This window comes from Scardinius erythrophthalmus (genome assembly GCF_964197995.2).
Source record: "Scardinius erythrophthalmus genome assembly, chromosome: 20".
In the NCBI taxonomy this organism is placed as follows: Eukaryota; Metazoa; Chordata; class Actinopteri; order Cypriniformes; family Leuciscidae; genus Scardinius; species Scardinius erythrophthalmus.
In genome coordinates, this window is record NC_138240.1 from 14,473,707 (window position 1) to 14,497,550 (window position 23,844).

At 37.5% G+C, this 23,844-nt stretch overlaps 1 protein-coding gene across 1 annotated transcript; it reads right to left on the reverse strand.

Moving 5' to 3' along the window:
• Positions 1-149: 149 nt before the first annotated feature.
• On the reverse strand, positions 150-23,536 carry sema3ga (sema domain, immunoglobulin domain (Ig), short basic domain, secreted, (semaphorin) 3Ga). Its single transcript, XM_081350119.1, has 18 exons — positions 23,110-23,536; positions 19,798-19,926; positions 9,336-9,496; positions 9,136-9,198; positions 8,902-9,021; positions 8,713-8,806; positions 7,667-7,786; positions 7,384-7,529; positions 7,169-7,283; positions 6,909-6,978; positions 6,215-6,359; positions 5,845-6,067; positions 5,561-5,649; positions 4,753-4,794; positions 4,475-4,632; positions 4,263-4,330; positions 4,015-4,142; positions 150-2,099 (listed from the first exon to the last, which is right to left on the reverse strand). Exons 2-18 carry the CDS (start codon positions 19,913-19,915, stop codon positions 1,704-1,706), a joined length of 2,256 nt encoding a protein of 751 aa, XP_081206245.1. The 5' UTR covers positions 19,916-19,926; positions 23,110-23,536; the 3' UTR covers positions 150-1,703.
• Positions 23,537-23,844: the final 308 nt, after the last annotated feature.

Consider the following 23,844-nt stretch of genomic DNA (forward strand, 5'->3'; position numbering starts at 1 on the left):
GACAGATGGTTAATAAAAGTGTACTATTAGATTTTTTTGAGTGTCTTAATTAATCAGCTAGAGTTTATTCAATAATGTAATGTTAATCAGTACTGAATGTATTTACCATATGTAAATATACTCAAATGTGAATAAAAAAATGAATCTATGACTTGCAAATTATTGCTTTTTTATTTTTAATTTTTTCTTACAAGACATCAACATCTAAGAGCAAGACATAACATTGTAATTTACAACTGGACTATTCTACCATTCTACTAAAAAAGCACACAAATATTGTGAAATATTTCCAGTGTTAGATATTATCTGAGTGAACTTATTTGACCGATAGTGTTTGCTTGAATGGTGATTTCTCAACCAGACAAAAAGCATGAAACTAAATGCACAGCATAAAAGTGTTATTTCCTAAACAAGTCAGTCATTTTGAATGCATTTAAATAAATATCGAATTGGTCAATCATGCAAAAATGCCCTCCACCGTTATTCAGTATCGTCTAGCAACAAGTATCATACAATAAATAATATTCAACTTCAAATAAATATATATTACAAATAGTGAGAAGCAGCCACAGTCACACAGACATGAAGGCAAGTAGTGTTCTTGCAGATTTTGGTGCCATTATTAACCCAGTTATTGGAATCAATACATATATAACTATCAAACATACATACACACATATATTACTTTTACAATTTCATAATCTGGATGGAACATTAGAAATTGCACTGGCCCACTGATTGAGTAATTTAACAATGAGTTTGTTTTTCTGACTACAAGATAGTGGAACGTTTTCAAAGTTTATGAGGTAATATCCTCTTTAAATGTGCTTTACAGTTTATTGGTTGATTTTTACTTTAATTAAAGCCAGTATGTAATGACTGTATCCTAAAGGTCATATTTGTGAGGTTAGTAAAAGTTTACACCTGTTTATAATACTGAAATGCTCAGTCATAAATCAACACTGACTACAATCTCAGTACAACAGACGAATGGTCAGGTACTTTAACTTTGGAGCAGTGAATGAATGTAGGATTACATACAGTGACTCTAAAAAGTGGATGCTATTGCATTAGATAACAAAATATTAAGCCATGTGGCAAATTTCAAAACAACAGACAGTTAATTAATTGTGAAAATTAACTTTCAAATATTTTTTAACTTGAATTTTGAACACTGTAAAAATGCATTTCCAAAATAAATTAATCATTTTAAAAAGTAACTTCCAAATATTTGGAGCCACTGTTCATTAATTAATTAATTTGGTTAATTTTGAACACTGTAAAATGATCAATTTATTTTGGACACATACAAATTAATTTCCAAATATATGGAGCCGCTGTTCACAAATTAATTAATCAGGTACATTTTGAACACTGTAAAGATTTATTCATTTTCAAGTGTCCAAAAAATAATTACTTTTGAATATTGTAAAAATTAGATCTTTTTTAATTGTCCAATAGTGTCCAAATACTTTTTGGGGCCACTGTTCATAAATTATCCTATTTAGGTACATGTTAAATGAATACATTTTCGTTTTTAAGTGTCGCGAATTCCGATTCCTTATAAACACTGTAAAACGTGTCCAGACGGTCCAAAAGTGTCCAAATACTTTTAGGTGGCACTGTACATGAACTAACCTACGCAAGTCCATCAACTGCTCGGAACAAGGTGACGAACAGGGAACTGTCTTTTCCTCTCCTCCTCACTCCCCACTAGCCTTCAGTGCTTCTGTGTGTCTGCGGTTGGCGCGTTTAGGGAGGTCAGCCTGAGAGTTCCCCCCGGACGTCAGCTGCTCCCAGTAGGACTGGCAGTACTGCTGAATCAGGCGCATTTCAGGCTCCAGGAGGAGTGCTGGGGTAGGACGTGCAGGGTCCTGTTGATGGTCTTTGCGATGGCTCCTCGAAGCCTCTTCCTCCTCATCGGGGGTGGTGAGGGCTACAGCGATGTCCCGGTCCAGGATCCGTAAATAGACACGAGCCAGCGTGTGTTTGAAGTTATTTTCCGTGGCCAGGCAATGGTATTGGCCTGCATCTGCTTTGGTTAGAGTTTTCAGAAGGACCCCCTGAGGAGTCTTAAGAACTTCCCCCTCTCGATTTAGCTGTAAACATAATCAGAGCAATGTGCAGTTATAATCTGAATATACGCTACCGTTTAAAAGTTTGAGGTTGGCAAGATTTTTTAAATGTTTTTGAAGTCTTTCATGCTCACCAAGGCTGCATTTATTTGATTTAAAAATACAGTAAAAACAGTAATATTACGAAATAATTGTTATAGAAATAACTTTTCTATTTTATGCTGATTTGGTGCTCAAGAGACATTTCTTATTATCAATAGCTGTTTCCATTAGAGCCCGACCGATAAAGGATTTTTAAGGCCGATACCGATACAAATATTTGGTGATTTAAAAATCCGATATTCCGATATATCGGGCGATATATATATATATATAAAAAAAAAATCCAGAAACGCGTAACAAAACATGAACAGATTTCCCTAACATTAGTTATTTGTCGTTATTTAAGAGTCCTCAGCCTTACTAAAATAATATAATGCAGTTTAAAAATAAACTTGTTTGTTTTATTGTCACAACAGAACAGAATATATTAAAGTTCTGATAAATATAATGTATAAAAATACAAACTTAAGATATGAAACTTAAAGTCCTTTGAACAAAAAAAGTCAACTATTATTATTAATATTGACAGTAATAATTGAATTATGTAATAAAGTGTGTGTGTGTGTGTGTGTGTGTGTGTGTGTGTGTGGAACTGATAAGATTGTAAATGTGTACCTTGAAATGCAATGTAAGTCACTTTTGATAAAAGCGTCTGCCAAATGTCAATGTCATAAGCTACCTTATAATTACAATGTCAACTTGCTTATCCCTTTACCTGCACTCTTTTAATTCTATCCATCTATTCCATCAAGCTACAACAAACCATTGTCATTCATCATTTGCTGCCTGCCTTCTAAAATCTACTACTTAGTGATGCACTAAATACATTATGTGACTCGTTAATGCTGCGGCTAACGAAGTCAGCAACGCACACTTGGATTTCACACGTGTAAAAGAAAAGCTAGCCTAACTTTTATGCACAGGCTATGTTTGATGTCTAAATGTTCACTCCTCGCGTGCCTAACTAACATTTTACAATGCAGAGACTGGAACTACAGATATGCTAGTTATAAATACAGTTATCATTACTTTATTTAGGCAGAATAAGTTTGTTGTGATTTCCAAGCTCATTGATGTTAGCGATCTTCCTTGTATAGTGCCCTCTGGTGGACAAACTATGCAGCGCCAACACTCATAACATGGTTGAAGGGTGTTTGGTCCACTTTTATTTAATTTTTTAAATATTCATTTATCGGCCATTATAAATGCCGATACCGATAGTTTGGAAAATGCCTAATATCGGCCGATAATATCGGCCCGCCGATATATCCATCGGGCTCTAGTTTTCATCTACATATATTTTGCGCATTTTGGGATATCGCATTTAAAAAGAAAAACGCTGGGTGGAAGTGCCAAGATGCGCATAGATTTTAAAAATGTGCATTAAAAACGTACATTACGGATACATTTTTTATCTGATAAGTTGGCATGCGAGTACATTCACCAATTAAATCCCTCGATGCACAACAAAAAACTCATGTGACTTTGCCTCAACAGTGGATGTGACTGGATAACTGGACTAACCAGCGTTAGTATCATTGCACAGCATCTCAAATGTTGGCTGATTTGAATGATTTGGTTGACATGATAGCGTTCACAAACATTAGGCATCCGGAAGCAAGATGACATGACAGCGGTTACTGGGTTTCGTCATTTATTATGTATGAAAAAAAGAGCCACAGTGCTCGATTGCACTAATTCATTTCTTACTGACCCCAAACGTTTGAACAGTAGTGTGTATTAACCAACAAAATGAAAATGTTAATATATAATAAATGTTTTATTTGGCTGGTTAGTGACTGGTGGTTTGAAATAAAGTAAAAGCATGAAATCATACCACTTTTCGTCTGCCCTCCTTCTGGTAGAGCCATTTGATAGTGGCCTGGGGAGAGCGCGGCACGCACTCCAGAAATGTGCTGCTACCCTCCACCCCGAACTGAACTTTCTCCTTCAGTCTCCTCTCCACTAATAGACACAGTAAAAGATTACAGTCATATGCTGAGTCCTATTACACAAATACATCAGACTGACCACATTATAATCCTGCAGGCTGATATTTCTTGATGAACTGTGTGTTTTTGTTACCTTTGGCATTGTAGCCCCGGCACTGACGCAAAGGGTCACCGTGTTTAACGTCCTGCCTTCTGCTCCTCCTGAATGAAATAATGCGAAAATGATAGAATTAAACTCCACATCAATTTACTGCCCTATGAAATGGAACTCACATAAGCCCCTTTTAATAATCTTCTCGTCATGGTTCAGTTGCGCAGTATGTGCAATTTCAAAGGTTCTCTGACCTTTTGGTGGCTTGTGTGAAGGCAGAGCAGTTATCGCCATCCCAGGCACAGTAGGGGTCTCTGGCCAGACAGCAGTCCGAACAGGCCTTTCCATACACTCCACAGCGGTGCAAAGACATCTGGGTAAGACCTGCCTCGGAAGATACGTACAGCTGTTGCTGAAAAAAAAAGAGAAGAAAAAAAAGGAAAATATTTGAATGCCATACTACTGATTTATTATACTCCTAAAGGCTATTATATTTAGAACTCTTTTTTAACATTTTATTTTTGACTCTTACCCGTTTGGCGGATATGTGCATTGTTTTGACAGCAGCAGGTGTCTGTTAATAAAAAGGAATTAGAAAAGCATACTTCATTATATTTTTATGTTATATTATGTAATGTAATTTTTTATGTAAATGTATTTATTTATTTTAAAGGTATAGCGGAGGATCTTTCCGAATTTTAGATAAGAACCGCCCTCTCCACTTTTTGAAAAAATGCACATGCGCAACACACTACCTGCTCCCGAGAGGGAACGCCTATTAAACGTGTGCGAGGTTCTCCTCGTGCACGCTCTGTTTACAAGTTGCTGTCGGCATCACTCATACAAGATTACTTTCCAAAAGAAGATTTGCACTTTTTCTCCAAATAGCATGCCAAACTTTACCTGTCGAGTAGAAACTTCGCGACTGAGGCATCAGTGGGAAGCCCAACCTGTGTTTTCAGCGCACGCCATCGTGTGAAACAATCTCCCAAAAACACTCTGATCTTGTTTCTCTCTTCTGAGGCCTTTCTCTTCTTCTCATACAGTTCGTACAAACTTTTTCTCTTGCGACCCTCAGACATTTTCAAAGGACCCGGTGAAACGGCGAGCTTCAATGAATGGCTTAAACCGGAGCTCTAGCTCACCACCACACATAAACACCTGAAAGTGCGCATGCGCAGAAAGCGAAAACTAAGGGACGAGCACGTACGACGGCCTTACGTAAACATATCACCAGAATGATTGACACTTAGGTGGACCAATAGTTTACACTACCCACCCGGAAAAAGAAAATCCTCCGCTATACCTTTAATATAACATTAAAATTCTGATATATTTACCCTGAAAACTTCCACTTCCTCTAAAGTGAGCTCTTCCATTGTGGTGGGATCCTTGGGCAGGACTATAACTTTTTGGACCGTACCATGATCTGTGGGGTGACAGAAAAGTGATACAGTTTAGACAATATGTTTATCAGAATCTGCATCCTACATTTCATTTCTAAAATTGATAGGGTGAATTTTTATCTCATGCTGACTTTAACAACTAGGCTGTACACTATCCCAAGTTTTAAAGATTCAAAAAACTTGACTAATTTCAGTAAATCAGAGGATGCAAGTCTCACCCGTTCCCAGAAAGAGAACCTCATATCGGCCATCCACAGCATCCACCTGGTCCACTGCAATAGTAGTAAAGCGATAGTCTACACCAGAGCGCACCACCAGAGGGCGCTTGTGAATGGGATACACAGGGTGGTACATGAGTGGATGAGCACGAATGAAGTTAACCGCTTCATCTGAGAACTCTTTTGTGGACTGAAGACCCGGTGTGAATGTGCCTCCCGGACACTAAAGCGGGAAACAGATGGAGAGTCAGTCAGATAAATGTACACCCATGTAGCCTCAGCAATAAAAGATATCATAGGCACTGTAAAATGGATGATAAGCAGCACAAAATTTGGGTGAAATTACTGAGAAAAATTTACTGAAACTCACCGTTCCCGGACGAGGATAGGGAATCTTCCCTGTGTATGTAGTCCATTGGTAGTTGTGTCCGTGTTTATGGGCGAAAGGGCCATTAAAGACATTTCGGATATCAGCCATTGAGTAGACACACACGGCTGAGCCTTTAAACACAGAGCTAAGAGACAAAAACAAGACAGATGACTAAAATATCACAGATCCAGAAACAAACAATTCTCAAAGGTGAAGAAAACAGATTGGGGGGTTAAGACACAAAAAGAAGAATATACTATTATTTGCCATTATCACTGCTTCAAATATGCCTACTTCTGTACTATACAATACGAAAAAAAAAAAAAAACAGTATGTGAGCAGAGTAGTATGTCAGAATTCATATTATTCGACTACTTCCGGTGAGATTCGCGAGAAGTGCGCGTTCGATGGACACTTTACTATCCCATGAGGTGAAGCGACGCAACTGACGCTGTTGGTCACATGACAATGACAACATGGCGGATGTAGTACATCCAAATTTAATTCACAATACACACGTTGACGTTCATACTATATAAAACACACTTTTTTAATGGTCGTGAAGTAAGTTTCAAGCCAAATGTAGTACCTACTACTATACAATATGCGATTTTGGACGCAGCATATGTGTTGATCTGAAGATATATAGAAGATGATGTATAGATGTATAAATAAAAAAAAAGGAGGTGTGTACCCAGAAGTTGAGAAGACGCCATATACCACAGGGTTTCGTTCATCCTGGGCAGGTTGGATGAACACATCCCCTGGAGTGGAGGAGAAAAAAAATGTGTCAATACTCAGACATCTCTGGAAACACAACAGCATTTGCTATATCTGAAATACTTGGCGTATTTTACACCACTAGATGGCACAATAATCTCAAAACTGCTATGCAACACATTACAAATTGTAAAAACTACTGTTAAATAAACTTGGAAAGAAAACCGCACTCACTCAGTTCATCAAAGAAGGTTTCCACCCCATCATCTCCCATCACAGAGCACACCAGCCTGGCCTTCAGAAAAGTCGTCCATTTGTTCACAAGAGACTTCTGTCCGCCCTCATCATTCTGTGAAGAAAAAAACACAGCTGTTTATTGACTGACTGAACTGTGAACTGCTTCCTGTGCACCTGCGGTCTCTGGTTACATGAAGCAGGATATTGCTCACCAAGCACACGCGGCCCACTCTGGCCAACACACTTGGGCTCGCTCCTCCCCCCGAGTCCAGACTCTTCTCACGAAAGAAGAAATAGAGCTTGTCGTCGTTCTTCTCTGAGCTGTCAGGAATCTGTTTCATGTGAACAAATACAGGTTCTAGGAAATAAACAGAGTGTGCATGTCACATCCATCCAAATATTTAAATGGAAACTAAAACAGCTGAGCAAATATTTATTGTCAATCTTATTAAAATGACATCTGCCAATTCAAATATGAACAGCAGAGCTATTTACCATTCAGCCACCTAGAGTCATACTGCTCGGATCTCACAGCTGGCCGGCTCCCCATCGTCCTGAAGATACCTGGATCACTGCTCATGAAGTCCACCGGCACTCCTGCATACAGGTTTCCATCTAGGGGTAGGAGAGGTGATAAATGAATTCATGAGTGCAAGTGAAAGTTTCATGTTTCAGATGATTTGGGAGGTTTGGTGATCTGTTTACACATTAGACAGGATATTTAACCTTCGATAAGTTCTGTTGATCTTTCATGCTTTACTGAACATCAGATAGGGATACATTGAAGACTCCCATATTTACCAGCATGGCTTTTAGTAAAATATGCTTATGGTAAATTAAAATGTATAATATTGAATTATTATATTTGTGGTGTCATGTTGTGGCCATTATGTGAACTGCACTCCAATATAAAGTATTGTTATAAGGATACTACAATATTCTTTATAAATACATGGGCTAGACTGAATTGATGTCACAAAGCATTTTATTTATTTAAAGTAATCGTTTAAATTACGTAGTAACTGCTAAGCCAAAACCTTATCGCAGTCAAATATATCTATTATGACCAGAATCAGCAATGTAAGCAAATGTAAAATGTAAATATTAGTAAGGATTCTGATATTATCATTCTGTTATTGTTCTATGTTATGAATCACAACATGTTATATGTTGTGATTTTTGTGCTGTTATGTTCTGTTATTTTGTGATCCTGTTATGATTTGGTTATGTTATGATATATTATGTTTTTATACTATGCTATGTTCTGATTTTGTTATGATGTTATGAATCTGTTATGTTAGAATTATTGTATGCTATATTATGTTCTGGTATGTTACGATATTATGATGTTATGATTATGTTATGTTATGATATGTCATGTTATATGTTATGATTGTTATGTTCTGCTATTTTGAGGATTGTTTGATAAAATGACAGATGACAACAGTTGCTACAGTAGGATTGGCTATTAATGTGCTTAGTGAAGGATCAATTACATAAAATCTAAAAGTGATATAGCATCTTCATTAATCGTTTCTTACTAATCAGGGCTGCGACATTCTCCTGGTTTGGATCGTAAGAGCATTTTCCCTTCCCAGAGTCCACATAACCAGGAATCAGCCTGAAGAGGTAGTCCTGTGGACATCAGAGCAGCGAGAGCATTTGGGTTTTTGTCACTGCAGATTGTGTGTATATACGAGTATATACAGTGTATTTATGTCTGTGTGTACCTCAGCTCTCCAGCCTCTGTTGATGAAAGTGCAGATGGGTTTATAAGCTCCTGTGCCGCAGGTGTACAGGTGAGTCCTGTTCCACGGCTCAATCAGACGCACAAAGTTAGCACATTCTCCCTGAAAAATCACACACACAACTGTTAAAGAGATATTGGTCAGAACAAGTCTCGCGTTCTATTTAGTGATTCAGTTACTAGGATGGTTTGATTAAAATAACTGACGTAAACTCACATGCCTGCCTTTCCCAGTCATCTGACACTCTCCCTTTCTCTGAGCTGGAGCTGGCCAGTGGATCTACAGACATAAAGCACCCACAGCATTATGACAAGAATTCACTGACACTTGAATTCTTCTGGGGTCAGTGTTTGGGTGACAATTGCTTCATGTTATTTTGTTGTGAATGGAATGGATTCATTTGAATCATCCCTTACAATGAGAGGCTCTTTGTTGATGTTTTGCATGTCCAGAGAAACCAGATATTCGCGGCTGCCCAGGTACAACCGCCCCTGGTCTGGGTCAACGTGCAAGATCCGGTAGTCACTGGTGTTGAAGGAGAAACTGAAAGGCCTTGCTGTCCGAGTGTCCATCAATTCTGATGAAAGGCAAAAGAGAGCACAGGAAATAAAATGATGAATCCCGTTTATATAACTTTTAAAATTAACTTTTTTTTATTTTAATATATTTTAAAATGTTGGCCTAATTTATTCCAGAAGTTTTAGCAGCCATTACTCCAGTGTTCAGTCATTCTAATATGCACATTTGGTGCTCAAGAAACATTTTGATTTTGAAAAGGGTTGTAAATTTTTTTTCAGGACTCAGGAAATATATATATACAGTGCTATGCATAAGTTTAGACACCCATGCTAAAGTTGACTAAAAAGAGGAATAAAAAAATCATCTTTTGGAAATTGAACTTAATGCCTTAATTTAAAAAATTAGGAAAAATCCAACCTTTAAGGACACCAATTTTCTTTGTGAATGAATAATGTATCGTAAATAAATAAATGTTCTTCCTTAAAATACAGGGTGCATAAGTTTGGACACCCCTATGTTAAATTCCCATAGAGGCAGGCAGATTTTTATTTTTAAGTATTTTTAAAAAAAAATTTTTTGGATACTACGCATCCTGATAAAGTTCCCTTGGCCTTTGGAATTAAAATAGCCCCACATCATCACATAGCCTTCACCATACCTAGAGATTGGCATGGAGTACTTTCCATAAGATCATCTCTCAATGCAAATCAAACCAGCTATTAGGCTAACTGAAATAAAACCATGCCAATATCTAGGTATGGTGAAGGCTATGTGATGATGTGGGGCTATTTTAATTCCAAAGGCCAAGGGAACTTTATCAGGATGCATAGTATCCAAAAATAATTTTTTTTAAAAATACTTAAAAATAAAAATCTGCCTGCCTCTATAGGAATTTAACATAGGGGTGTCCAAACTTATGCACCCTGTATTTTAAGGAAGAACATTTATTTATTTACGATACATTATTCATTCACAAAGAAAATTGGTGTCCTTAAAGGTTGGATTTTTCCTATTTTTTTTAATTAAGGCATTAAGTTCAGTTTCCAAAAGATGATTTTTTATTCCTCTTTTTAGTCAACTTTAGTATGGGTGTCTAAACTTATGCATAGCACTGTACTAATATATAATATATATATATATAATCAGGGCTTGACATTAACTTTTTTGCTCACTAGCCAATGTGGCTAGTGGTTTTCCAAAGTTACTAGCCACACAGCATTTTTACTAGCCACATTTTTGTTGTTGTGAAATTACCTGATAAAAGTTGACTATGGCGTGCTAAAATTTACTTGAACTAGATTTACAACCCTTTTAAATGTAAAACCACTGTACACACCCAAATCAAGACTACATAAATATATAACAATACAGGTCATTATCATTAGCTCTGATAAGGTTGTGTGTAAAGCTCCTTTTTTTTAAATAAAACCATGTATTATGTATTATATGTCGCCACATTGCTCCACCGGCATACGACATAACTCCAGCAGGGCAGCTAGCTGTCTCTTCGATTCTTTGTTGTAGGTCACTATCGATCAATACTCATTAGGGCTGTCAAAATTGCTCAAAAATTACCTTCGAATATTCCCTCTAAAAAAAAAACACATAGGCTAGCTTATATTCGAACAATTCGAACATCTGGTTGCGCATTTTGTCAATGACGCGCATTACGTCAATAACATGACAAATTAATACAAAGAGACATAACTACTTGTATAGGTAGTTTATTTAAGTTTAAACATATTTGACAACGTATTACCTACACGAAAACAAGTAAATCAACTAATGGCCAAGACCGCAGACCTCACTCACTCACGCTCGCTCACTCGCAGGCACTCTTTCTCTCTCTCGCCCTCACCCTCAGCACCAAACGCGAATAGAGCGTCTGGCGCGAGTGTAAAGACGCGTTCACGCGCGTCTGGAGGTCTTGCGGCGCGAATGAGGCGTCACGCGCTCTGTGCATAACAGTTTAAATGAACAACAACAATAAGCAAATGTTGCGTGCTGATCAAGAGTTTTGTGCAAGCAATTTAAGGTCGCGACTCTTATATAGCAGGCTTCATTCAGTGATTGAAACAAATATTATTAACATTAATTGAAGTTTTACAGTATATAGAACCAACATTGAACGCTCCGAGCGAGCTGTGCTGTGGTAAACATGGAACTTTTCCTTGACATGAAACGGTAAATAATAAAACCAGTGGAAGCCTGCAGTGCATGAAACTGCTGTATCTAACCTACCTTATTCATGCAATATCTATTCAGTCAGTACAGTAGCCTACACTTTAGTAATGTTTCTGTTTAACGTTAAATAAAATGACCCCTCAGGCAGCGCGCCCACTCGCAAAGCAGACAGCCGCGCCTCTGCTACCGCGGGCGTTTTTCCACATTCAAATATTAATTTTCATCTTCGAAATTCTGTTTTTTAAAACTATTCGAATATATATTCGAATTTAGAATATTCATTGACAGCCATATGGGAGTTGTAGTGTCGTAGTGTCACACTTATTTCAGATGCCTTTTGAAAAGACTACAATTATTCAACCCGCCAAAGTGGCTAGTTGGAGTGACTGTGTTACCCGCCACGAGCAAAATCCACCCGCATTTGGCGGGTGTTAATGTCAAGCCCTGTATATAATGTTTATATAAAGTGACTCACCGTAATAATAGCCCCTTAAATAAAGGAGAACTCCGGTCAATTTTAACATTGAGCTCATTTTTTTGTACATTTGGAGTGCTGTCAATACAGAGAACAACGACAAAAATCGGTGTTGTCTACACCGAGTTATTCTATTTTTAAAATTTGCACCCTGTTGACTTCAATAGGGCAAGTACTAAACCTGCTTTTAGGCTCTTAACATCCTTGATGTGTCATTACAAGTGCACAGAAAATGTGAGTGATTCCTTCTGAGTGAACACGAGTGGATCTGACTGCAGTACATGTAAAAGATATGTATAAAAATGATGTTATTTAAGCCAGCGCAAATACCTGTTTACATCCTGTTTTTCGGTTGAAGTCCAAAGTAGTCTATTGCCGAGTTCACGCGCATAGGTTTATACCTATGATCACGCGCGTGAACTTGGCAATCGACTACTTTGGACTTCAACCGAAAAACAGGATGTAAACAGGTATTTGCGCTGGCTTAAATAACATAATTTTTATACATATCTTTTACATCTACTGCAGTCAGATCCACTCGTTTTCACTCAGAAGGAATCACTCACATTTTCTGTGCACTTGTAATGACACATCAAGGATGTTAAGACCCTAAAAGCAGGTTTAGTACTTGCCCTATTGAAGTCAACAGGGTGCAAATTTTAAAAATAGAATAACTCGGTGTAGGCAACACCGATTTTTGTAGTTGTTCTCTGTATTGACAGCACTCCAAATGTACAATAAAATGAGCTCAATGTTAAAATTGACCGGAGTTCTCCTTTAAATAATAATATGAATCATATTAATGATTATGCTTAATTAGAACACTTTTATGACTGCATTTGGTGTCAATAATGTGTTTTTGAGCCTTACAGTAAACTTAAGACAGAAAGGGTGAGAAACTGCTCAATAAATGTACTACTATAACAGTGTTTCATCTATAGGGGGTGCTCTTAACTCTCTCTTCATGCATCTGCTATCTGAAATCCACACGCTCTCACTAAACACAGTTCTGTGGGCGTTTCCTTTTTCCAGATGAAATCGTTAAAATAAAAATCTTGTAGTAGCAGTGTTCTGGGCCGCCCCTCTTCAGCGAGCTCTTCTTGAAGGTGGAAGGAAGAGCCGAGAAGTTGGTGGCTCTTGGGAGCAAACTGCACTTAACACAGTTCCAGAAACATTTCCTGAGTGCCAGCAAATAGAAAAACCCTTCCACATGTGGGCTAAGTATTCAGTCTCAAAGGCAAAGATTAAAATGAAGAACTTCAGCGGAGTTAAAATGAACCGTTTACTCAGACATTCTTGCAGGCTGTCACAGGGCTTCAAAAGAACGCCAGACCCTGATGCAAGAATTGCAGTTAATGTTGTGTGAATGTTTAACTGCGTAGACTTGTGTCGGTTATGAATTATGATTAGATGATTTCAGGCCTGAAAGAGACGCCAGTATCTAATAATAAAAGATTTTTCCAAAACTGAAATTCTGTCATAAATTCCTCAGGATGAATAGAAACCGATTTAAAACAAACTGTTCTTTTCTATTTGTTCCCCTAAGCAGGAACAGTCTGACACACACACACACACACACACACACACACACACACACACACACACACACACACACACACACACACACACACACACACACACACACACACACACACACACACACACACACACACACACACACACACACACACACACTCTCCTTTGAGGATGAAGTCCTGTAGCTCTTTCACAAGCTACATTCATAGATGACTAATTATACATCTGATCCTGACTAGATTCATCTACATCATGAACTTCCTGTTATACTAAACTGTTATGCAATACACTACAATTCAAAAGTTTGGGGGTCAGTAAGATTTGTTTTTTAAAAGAAATTCATTCTATTCAGCAATAATGCATTAAATTGACATTGAAATTGAAAAATTTCCATTTTAAGTAAACTATGTTCTTTTGACCTTTCTATTCATCAAAGAATCCTCAAAAAATGTATTATGGTCCAACAAAAACATTATGAAACATGTTTTTCCTGAGAGATGTGTTTTCTCACCTTACAGACCAACTATAAAAGCAACATTTTCTAAGGCTTGCATCTTTCTGTAAGTCAGTCAATGCAACACTTTCTTTATCAAATCGAAACGAATGTAAGAGCGGGTTAAAAAGTGTGTCTGATGAGCTTTTAAGGGCTGAATATTTCAAGCACTGTCCTACTGGATCGCAGTGCCTGTAAATGTTCTGAGCGTTCGAATGGAGCTTAATACAATCTCACTTACATTGCAGTGTAAGGCTGCCTTTAATTGGCACAAACCAAAACTTGAAATCATGAGAGGGGATCATTGAGTTTTATCATCCTTCCCTTGGACGATCATCCGTACGGATGTTTATACACCCACGGAAATGTTTAGGCACAGGAAATGTGGGCATTTTGATGGCGACTTTAATGTTGTACAAGTAAATATATGTTTAAGTGTGTCTCTGTGAGTGTGTGTTTACAGGATGCTCTGGAGATGGTGCTAAAATAACCGCTAATGATCGGATATCTGTTGGATACGGAACTGGGTGGGCAAAAGGGAAAGAGTTTGTGTACAATCCTGTTCCCCTTTCTTCCCTTTACCGTCAGGAAAGAACACCGGACACGCCACCGCTGCCAAACCTGCAGTGGACCAAAGTGGACACAGCAAAGAGTTCATAACAATCACGGGTGAAAGACGCTGGTACAAAGGTGAGGCACGTAAAGTCTAGTGATACAACATCCTGCAGGAAGTCTTTGTTGTGAGAAGAATTCAACAGGGACTCAATACAGGGACTCTCGTGTACTTTCAAAATATAACTAAACATAATACAAATGAAACATTTTATGAGATAAAAACGTATTATAACTTAAAATATTTTAATAAAATTATGAATATGTAAGTAAATTATTCAAATTTCTATCAATATTATGTAAAAATATAAATGTTTAAATATTTGTATAAATGTTTATACATTATATATTATAATATATTAAAATAATATTTCAAAGCTGGTTACTCAGCACACAATAGCATAATATCTTTAAATTATAAGTCATTTTCAATAATTATAGGTGCTCTAAGCAATGTCACGCATTGTTTAGGCCGAAACATTTTTTGTCACATACAGCAAACATCTCCTCACTATCCGCTAGCTGTCTGTCCCCTGAACACACTGTAAAAAAACGGGGTCTCTGTAGACAGCCCAGGATCCGCAAACGGCAACAAAAACAAACTGGCCCAGCCTGGACCTCGAAACATAAACAGTGTTCCAGCGAATAACCGACAAGAATGATTTGGGGGTGGGGGTTGGGGGGTTACTGCGCGTGCACATGAAGGGGATTGTGGGGAGTGGAGGAGAGAGAAGCATGAAGAGGGAAGTTAGCTAGAGGAGAGATGTCCTAGACAACGAAAACAACTAACGTTAGAATTATATTCTCTTGAATTTTTATATGGCCGACGCACGACAAAAGAGACGACGTTCCGATGAACAAATAGCAAAGAAGAGGGAAAAGGAAGCACGGAAGGGAGGGGGAGGGGACGGGATGAGGAGGAGGGAGTGTCAAGCTAGCCACCGTTTTGTTGACAATACTTAGAACGTCAACAAGAAGTGACGTCACCCAACATCGCTTAGAGCACCTTTAATTATTTAATCAGCGTATCACAATCTGAATAAATTATTAAATTGATTGACAGCCGTAGTAAAAATGCATAATCATAAGGTAAGGTTGCACACTGGACGCACTAGGGACATTGTAGAATATCACGTTCCTCTTTCACTCTTTCTGCCAGTTTCTCATAGTCTCTAATTGGGTACACTTTCTAGAATTACACAAAGACCTTCCCTCATCTGCAGTCTCGCCTCCGAAACAAAGACCATCCCGCTGGCAAACAATGAACAATCCATCTCCGATAACAGAAAATAGAGAGGCCAATGAGACAAGTGGATTTTTCCGCCCAGCTATCCTGGAAGTGAAGGAGAGGGTGGAGTCGAGGGTGAGAAAGGGTTTAATAGTGGAAGGGGGATCTTTCCTGGCGGGAGCAAAATACATGGCAAATGAGGAAAATGGCCACGCAGAAACGGACTGGATCAGAGCCAAAGAGTTTCAGTGGAATTACAGGGACTTGTGATGAAAGACGAGACAAAGCTAACAATAACTAGCAAGATCCAAATTACTGAGGGTGTATAATTCAGCCCGGTCATCTCTTCAATTAGGTTTCATCAAGGCACAAGCAGGAGGAATATGAGCCCGGGGCAATTGGAAATATGAAACATGAGGTGATTGATATTTGATATCTGAAACAGCTTTTCTTTTTTCATGAATCCTGTTAACATCCTTATGAATTTCCTTCAAGGCACTTTTAACCCACATCTTGATTGGATTGTTTGTGAAGAACAGGAAGGTCAATTGAATTCTCAAAATCTCAAGGGTCACTAAGAATTGAGGCATAGATTCACTATAAAATAGAAGAACCTCTATTTACTGGTTATGAGGCAATGAATGTTTTCTTATTGTCAGTTGTCCATAACCATCATCAGACCATTTTACGTCCCACCTTATGTTTTCCTGTGACAAAACGAGGGCTGCAGCAATAATAAAATTCTAGTTAATAACCAATAAATAACCAGCATAAAAATGTTTACTATTTTGTCTAAATTTAAAAAATAAAATACTCAAACCAATTGTTTTAGTGCAAGTAGAAAATAAATAAAATGTCAAAATGTATTCTGAGATTTGGTACAGATTAGCCTACATTTAACAGTGTTATTAATTTTTTTGTGTTTTTAAAGATTAACTTTGAGTGTTAGATGATAGCAAAGGTCATCTAAATATAAAAATATTGAATTAGTGTTTAATATCGACTGATGCCAACAAATTATATTATTTAAATAAATTATTTAAAAAAATAACCAATTAACCAATATGGTGCCAATAATAAAATGAAATGAGATGAAAATGAGATGAGAAGTTTGAAATAAAACATTTGTAAATTCTAGAAGGTTCACTAGAAGAGATAAATTGGTCAGTTTCCAAGCTTGAGTCCAAGTAGAATGTAAATCGTCAAACAGGTCTGGACACAGCTCTTGTTCTTTGAGTTTACACAGAGCAAGTTTTCTGAGGAAAATTATTCCAGAAATATCCTTGTCAAAATTGCCAAATGACCTAAAAACAACTTCAGAATATTCAAAGAAAGGCCAACAATGGTAGCTCTGAGTGCTAACTTGAGTCAAGTCAGCTTTTTATGTAGGTCATAGTTATTGTACCATAGCAAAGAATGAGGCCCCACAGAAATGACAAACTAAAATAGAATGACTTGGGGAAAATGTGGCTATTGGAAAAAAGTTGTTTACAGTCCAGCTGGTACAAAACAAACAAATCCGAATTTGTGCTTATATTCTGGTGGGATGCTGTATTTTGATGTTCACCGCTGTTTTTAATCTCAGAGTACTTTCCAAACAATCATGCGCAGGGTTATAATCCCACATACATGAGAGACGGGCCGCTCTATCATCTTTGGGGTAATTATGTGGCACAGTGGTATTCGCCTCTCCACATTCAGCTTATTCATAAGAAACATTATATGAGACGATTCCTCTTAAGTGATTCACACTTTTAATTCCTGTTTACATCAGGCATGTGTGTTAAGCAGCCCATATTTCAACCTGCTCCCAAATTTTAATAAGAGGGGCTGTTACATGTGGATACATGTATGTATTAGTTGTACTAATGTGTGTGTATGAAGTGACTGCATGAATGTGTTTGTGTTTGTCAAGAACAGTGGTGACAGTTAGCTTGACAGATGACAATGACTATAATTGTTCAAAATGACTTTGATTTTGACCTTATACTGCATACGCTTTGAAGACGTACAATTATCAGACGAGGATGGTGGGAAAGAGTCTGTGGGAATATCCCTCATAACTTCTCCACAACAAGGCATTTGTGTCAGATTCTCCTTAAAGAGAAAGATACTAAAAGACCAAAAGAAATAAATGAGAATAGCAAACAAGGAAAAGATGAACCGATGTAGAAGGAACTGCAAACCTTACATAAGGAGTTACAGCACTGGTTCTTGAGACATCATACCTGCCATTAGATTTTAGAATATCAACATATGAAAATAATAAGGGATGATCACTAGAATGTTCTTAACACATATGTAATTTTATTTTCTCTATATAAAAACAATGACTTTGTTCTTTGACTTTGAATTATGACCCCTAAAACCACCTGTCCTCAGATTCAATACTAATTATATTTAAATATATATTAAACTTAAGTCAAATAGAAATATATATGTATGTTAAAGTATATTTATGTAAACAAAGTAATAAATGTACTTTTATAGTCTTTTATAAGGTTTCCCTATTTTATAAACACTGTGATTTCACTGTTATTTTAAAAAAAAAATCCTTAAACATGACTACTGCATTTAATATAGGCTATACTATATAAAACAAAAATCTTATCTATTTAGCTATAATAAATATTTGAAATTACAATACACATTATTTTTGTATCTGACTGTGCTGCCAAATACTGAATGATATCAAAGCTAATGTTTGAAATCTAGGAAATGACAAATATTACTATGAGCTCTTGAATTTTTGAACAATAAACAATATACAGGAATTGGTGGTTCTCTGGAATACATGTACCACAGCTCAACCGTGCTGACAACATCCACCATTTGTTTTCAGCCAAGAACTGGAAAGGAAACTATCCAAACACATTTATTGAGTGTGTACTGTGTGCGTGTGTGTAATTAGCCATATTTTGGGAATAAAAATGTTCTTACAAACTCAAAAACTTCCTACATCCATCCAAGTACATCCTGGATACATGATTCATACATAAAAAAAAATGTTTTTTGTTTTTTCCTAATTCGCATACTTATGCATACTATTCTATGTTGTTTTGTAGTATAAATAGTCCAAAAAATTGCAACAATAAGAAGTGCTCTTTAAATACCCAGATGATGCACTTATTCACCCCCCAAAAACAAACACTGTCTCATTTCGAAGACTGCACCCTCCGGAGGTCGCATTTGTCGGACGAATACATCATTGCGGCTGCTTCTTTTCAGAAAAGTAACCATTACAATCCAAAGCATAAAGACATTACAACAATTTCTGATTCACAAGGATGAACGGTCAATTTTATAATGGTTACTTTTCTGAAATGAGACATCCTCGATGACGTACAGTATGCCAGCGACAAATGCGACCTCCAGAGGGCACAGCCTTTGAAATGAGACACAGCTAAAGTGTGGAATGTTGTACACTTCATGCCCTCAACTGTCGCAGCTATAATTACGTAGCTGAGGGGGCGGGACTATCAAACTTGTCATCTAAATCACTACACGGTAAAGTACATAGTGCGTAGTCTAAGTGCATATCATGTGGGACACAATTAAATGTTTTCTTCAAGAGGTAGGGTGTGGGTTATGGTTAGTAGTCTATAGTATGCTGCATATAACCAGCTCTATATAACAACAATAGGAGTCTGGTTTGTCTTCATTTAGACTAAGTGGATGTGTGTGTGTGTGTGAGTCTGGTTTGTCTTCATTTAGACTAAGTGGATGTGTGTGTGTGTGTGTGTGTGTGTGTGTGTGTGTGTGGGTGTATGCAAAAGAGAAAGTTAGAGGCTGAGTATGCACAGACAGGTAATAAATAAGGTTTGCGCTCACCTTTAAAAGCCAGGTGCACTCTGGGAGCGGAGCGATGTGTGCAGGCCACTTCAAACACAAACAAAGCCCACAGCAACAGGAGGAGTCTTGTTTCCATAACTCTCATAGTTAGACCCATTTGCAGGCAACCTGTACAAACCCACACAAAAGAAAGAAAATAAAACAAGGTGGACATAGAAAGAAAAGCACAAGAGAGGCTAAATTTATCACTGATTTCAACAAAGGAAGAGGCTGAAATGACAAAGGAAGAAGGACGAGAGAAGGGGAAAAAATAGCTTGGAAATAAATGAGAGGATGAAGACGAGGAAGAGAGACGGAGACAGTTCGATTTAGACAGACAACAGAAGGAACAGAAAGCAAACATGACTACGTACTACACTGTTGTAAATTTAGCCTGGAGTTTTAACACAGACAAATCCCAGCCTGTCACACCTTCCTCCATTCAACTCCATGGAAAGACAAAGGTTTCAGGCCTGCATTAGAGGGTCAGCATTTATGATACATGGTGTCAGTTTTATTTTAGGAAAAACAGGTGCCGTTAATCAACTTTATCCACCCGCTACAACTGCACAGGGCCGTTTTTCAAAAGCATTGTGAGCTAAGTTGATTGTTTGAGTTTGCAGCAGAAGTCACAGTTATCATTTCATATAAAATAGATGAGTAAACTGGTAAATAAACGCGACTGAAAACATAATTTCATTGATATGACAACCGGATACAATAGAATCACGATTTCATAAATAAGGATTCGTACACATTTGTACATCTGTAAAGTTGTTCATACATAATTTGGGTTTAGTGGTGTCAATACATCAATACTGTACTCGTTTCATTTTCCATGGAAAAGTAAGTACATGTACGTGTGGTAGAACCACACTTGTATGTATGAACTGCACATTTGATGAACTTCAGAATAAATTAATAGATCACCCAAAAAACAAAAATGTGGCCATCATTGACCCATAAATCAATGCTTGTAAAAAAGAGCTTATGATGCCAAGCTGGAGGTGGCAAATCAGTTGCTGCAATGTGGCTGCTGCAAAGCCCCGTCACGCTGCTCATTGTTATAACTTGGAAGATCTCGCTGGAGTCCAGGGGCTGCAACTGCTGCTTCTTTTAGATCAGTTTCCATCAGGTACTGATCCTGGGCTCCTGTTTATGACATCATCAGCTGGCCGGTGATGTATGGGGGTGATGTCAGCACAGCAGGCACTCGCATACTTGGGATTTGCCTGTCCATGCGTTCTCTTCATCGGAGATGCATGATTAAATCAGCTTACATATTTTTATTAGCACCTATAATTATTGCACCTGTGTGTACACCACAGATTTGCCCTCAGCTCTTTGTGTGTTTTGCCAAAAGTACACTTGGAGGCAAAAGATTTGACACTAGGCAACTTGCTTAGGCTAATCCTTTTCCACAAACTCACACGTGCACAAACAAACACAAACACCAGTCTAGGCTCTGCCAGCTGTCACTGGTTCAAATTCACATTCAAAGTGCGTCTAGGGGCTTGTCCAGGAATGTACTACATGTCGAAACTGCAAGATGACATAGAGAGAGTGAGAGAGAACCGTATAGACTACACAGAAAAGTTGGTAAATGAGAGCGGAGAGTCAAAAAAAGGCTATGAAGATAGTTATCTCTGTAAGTCCATGTAGATCATGGCTCTGTAGACATAAGATTGGGATCACAGTTGTTGTGTTAGCATTAGACAAGAGCAAAGAATTATTGGTCTGAAAGCTTCAAACGCACATTTGTGATCTCGGGTGCACCCGTGAGGGGTTACGAAAACCAACAAATAATTGATATCATCTTTTCCAGCTCAAAGCGCCCTCACTTTTGAACCTGATTTCAAAAATCCTCTGATGTTTTACTGTGTATCACTGGCTCTTGATGAAACTCACACCGTGCAAGATCAGATTTGTTTTATGTCTCCTCTACATCACATATTCAACATCAGACACTCAGGTGTTCTTACATGTTGGTTCTGGCACTGTTTTGAGGTGAAAGAGTAGGAAGCACGCACACACACACACACACACACACACACACACACACACACCCATTGCTAAACATCTAACCAAACTAGATAGATAGATAGATAGATAGATAGATAGATAGATAGATAGATAGATAGATAGATAGATAGATAGATAGATAGATAGATGCCTAAATCTCTCAAGTAAACTGTTAAGCGGGATATTTACTGTTTTAAATTTTCAGTGGAACTTCACAGGTGTAAACTGTTATACTTTCTTGTTAGCATGAATTATGTATCAGTCGTTCTCTGCCGGAATGGCCAGAATATGAATTATGGATGCACAAGCGCAATCTATGACGTCCATTAAATCCAACTCCAACGTGTCCGTTTTTGCCCCCTTTTTTGGTGAATGACAAAATGTCAGACTGCTGTATCTCTCTTTCTTAACATTCAAATATATAACTTGAGGTAAATACAAAAATAATATTATGTATAAAATACATAAAAATTGTAGGGTGATGTCAGATGTTGGGGTGCAAAACTATTAAACAGTTGCCATAGGCCTATATATTATTTGACAATTATCAACAGATTTGATAGGTCTAGTTTTAGTGGGCAGGACAAATCATTTTGCTCTGTAATGTTAATTGAAGGTTTTCAAATATCAGCTTTAAATATTCATTGGAAACTTTAACAATTATGATACCATGAATTGTTAACTGATTATCTCTATAAAAAAAAAAAGAGTATCTGCAAAATAATTTAATTATTTTAGGCAAATCTTTATGAAATTATGTTCAAGGGATATTTAAATTCCTTTCATTAAAACTGTTCATGACATTGAAAGAATCAAGGCCAAGCTTATATGTCATACTCTATAACTAAACTCACAAAAAAACATCTGGAACATGTGCGTATAGAACCTGAATTCAATCTATTCTAATCCTCAACCCATCTGCTAAATCAATTTATCTTTTTTTTAGGCAAACGTGTCTGATTATATTTCCTTATTCTGTATGTAGTTTATCTATAACACTGATTTAAATTGATCTTTAAAAGTAGTAGCCAATTAGGCTACAATATTTTTTAAATCTAATCTGATGACGACATTATAAATTACTGTAAAAACGTAAACAATTGATAGGTATGATGAAAATCCCGCATGTTCGCACAATTAACTTAGCCTACGTATTTGACAACCAATGACAAAAACTAAATTTAATATTTAATATTAAACTTTAATATTTCCATCCTTACCAGCGAATTCCGGGTCAAAAGCAGCTCTGACTGTGAAGTTTGAATATAAGTAACGTTAGCGTATATTCACCTGATTCTCTGGTCTTGTGGCTCAGTCGGTCTGTTGCTCCGTGAAGCCTATATGGTTTCTTGAAGATCAGATGTTATCGTTACATTCCTTACAGTCTCTGTGAGCACAGCTCGTGCCTTAAACTCTGAAATCCGTCCAAAACCTTCTCATAAAATCATAAGAGCTTGTATAGCTCTAGCTTTTTGAATTCCCACTTTAGGGGCGTGTCAGTGAGTCCGAAAAACGGAGGTAAAAGTTGCAGAACGTGCTCGCAATTCCTCTGGATACTTCTAAGCTGTTATCTGGACAGTTGAGGAGATAAAGGCAACAAAAGCCCTGATGTTTTTTGCTTTTTTCGTGACAATATCTCCAGCGTTTGCCAGTTTGAATACAAAACAGAAGATGTGTTCGTCGTCTTGTCACGTAAGCTCCACGCTGCACGGCGTCTAGTGTTGAAAGTGTGCGCGGTGGCAGGTGTTTGGTTTATTCGGCCGGTGAAGTGTCACGGTCCAGCCCCCTCAGCACTGCTCCCAGCGAACCAAGGGCAGGAAAACATGAACATATCAATGCAGATAGTAGTATACAACAGTGTATTTGAACATTAGGCTATTTAAAAACTTAAATATTAAACGTAATATTTGTCTAATGATGGCAAGGGACTTTTTATTCCAGCAAATATTTCTCAAAGTAGGCTCATTTCTGTATTGGCTCACACCCAAGGGATAATCACCCACAAATGAAAATTCTGTCATCATT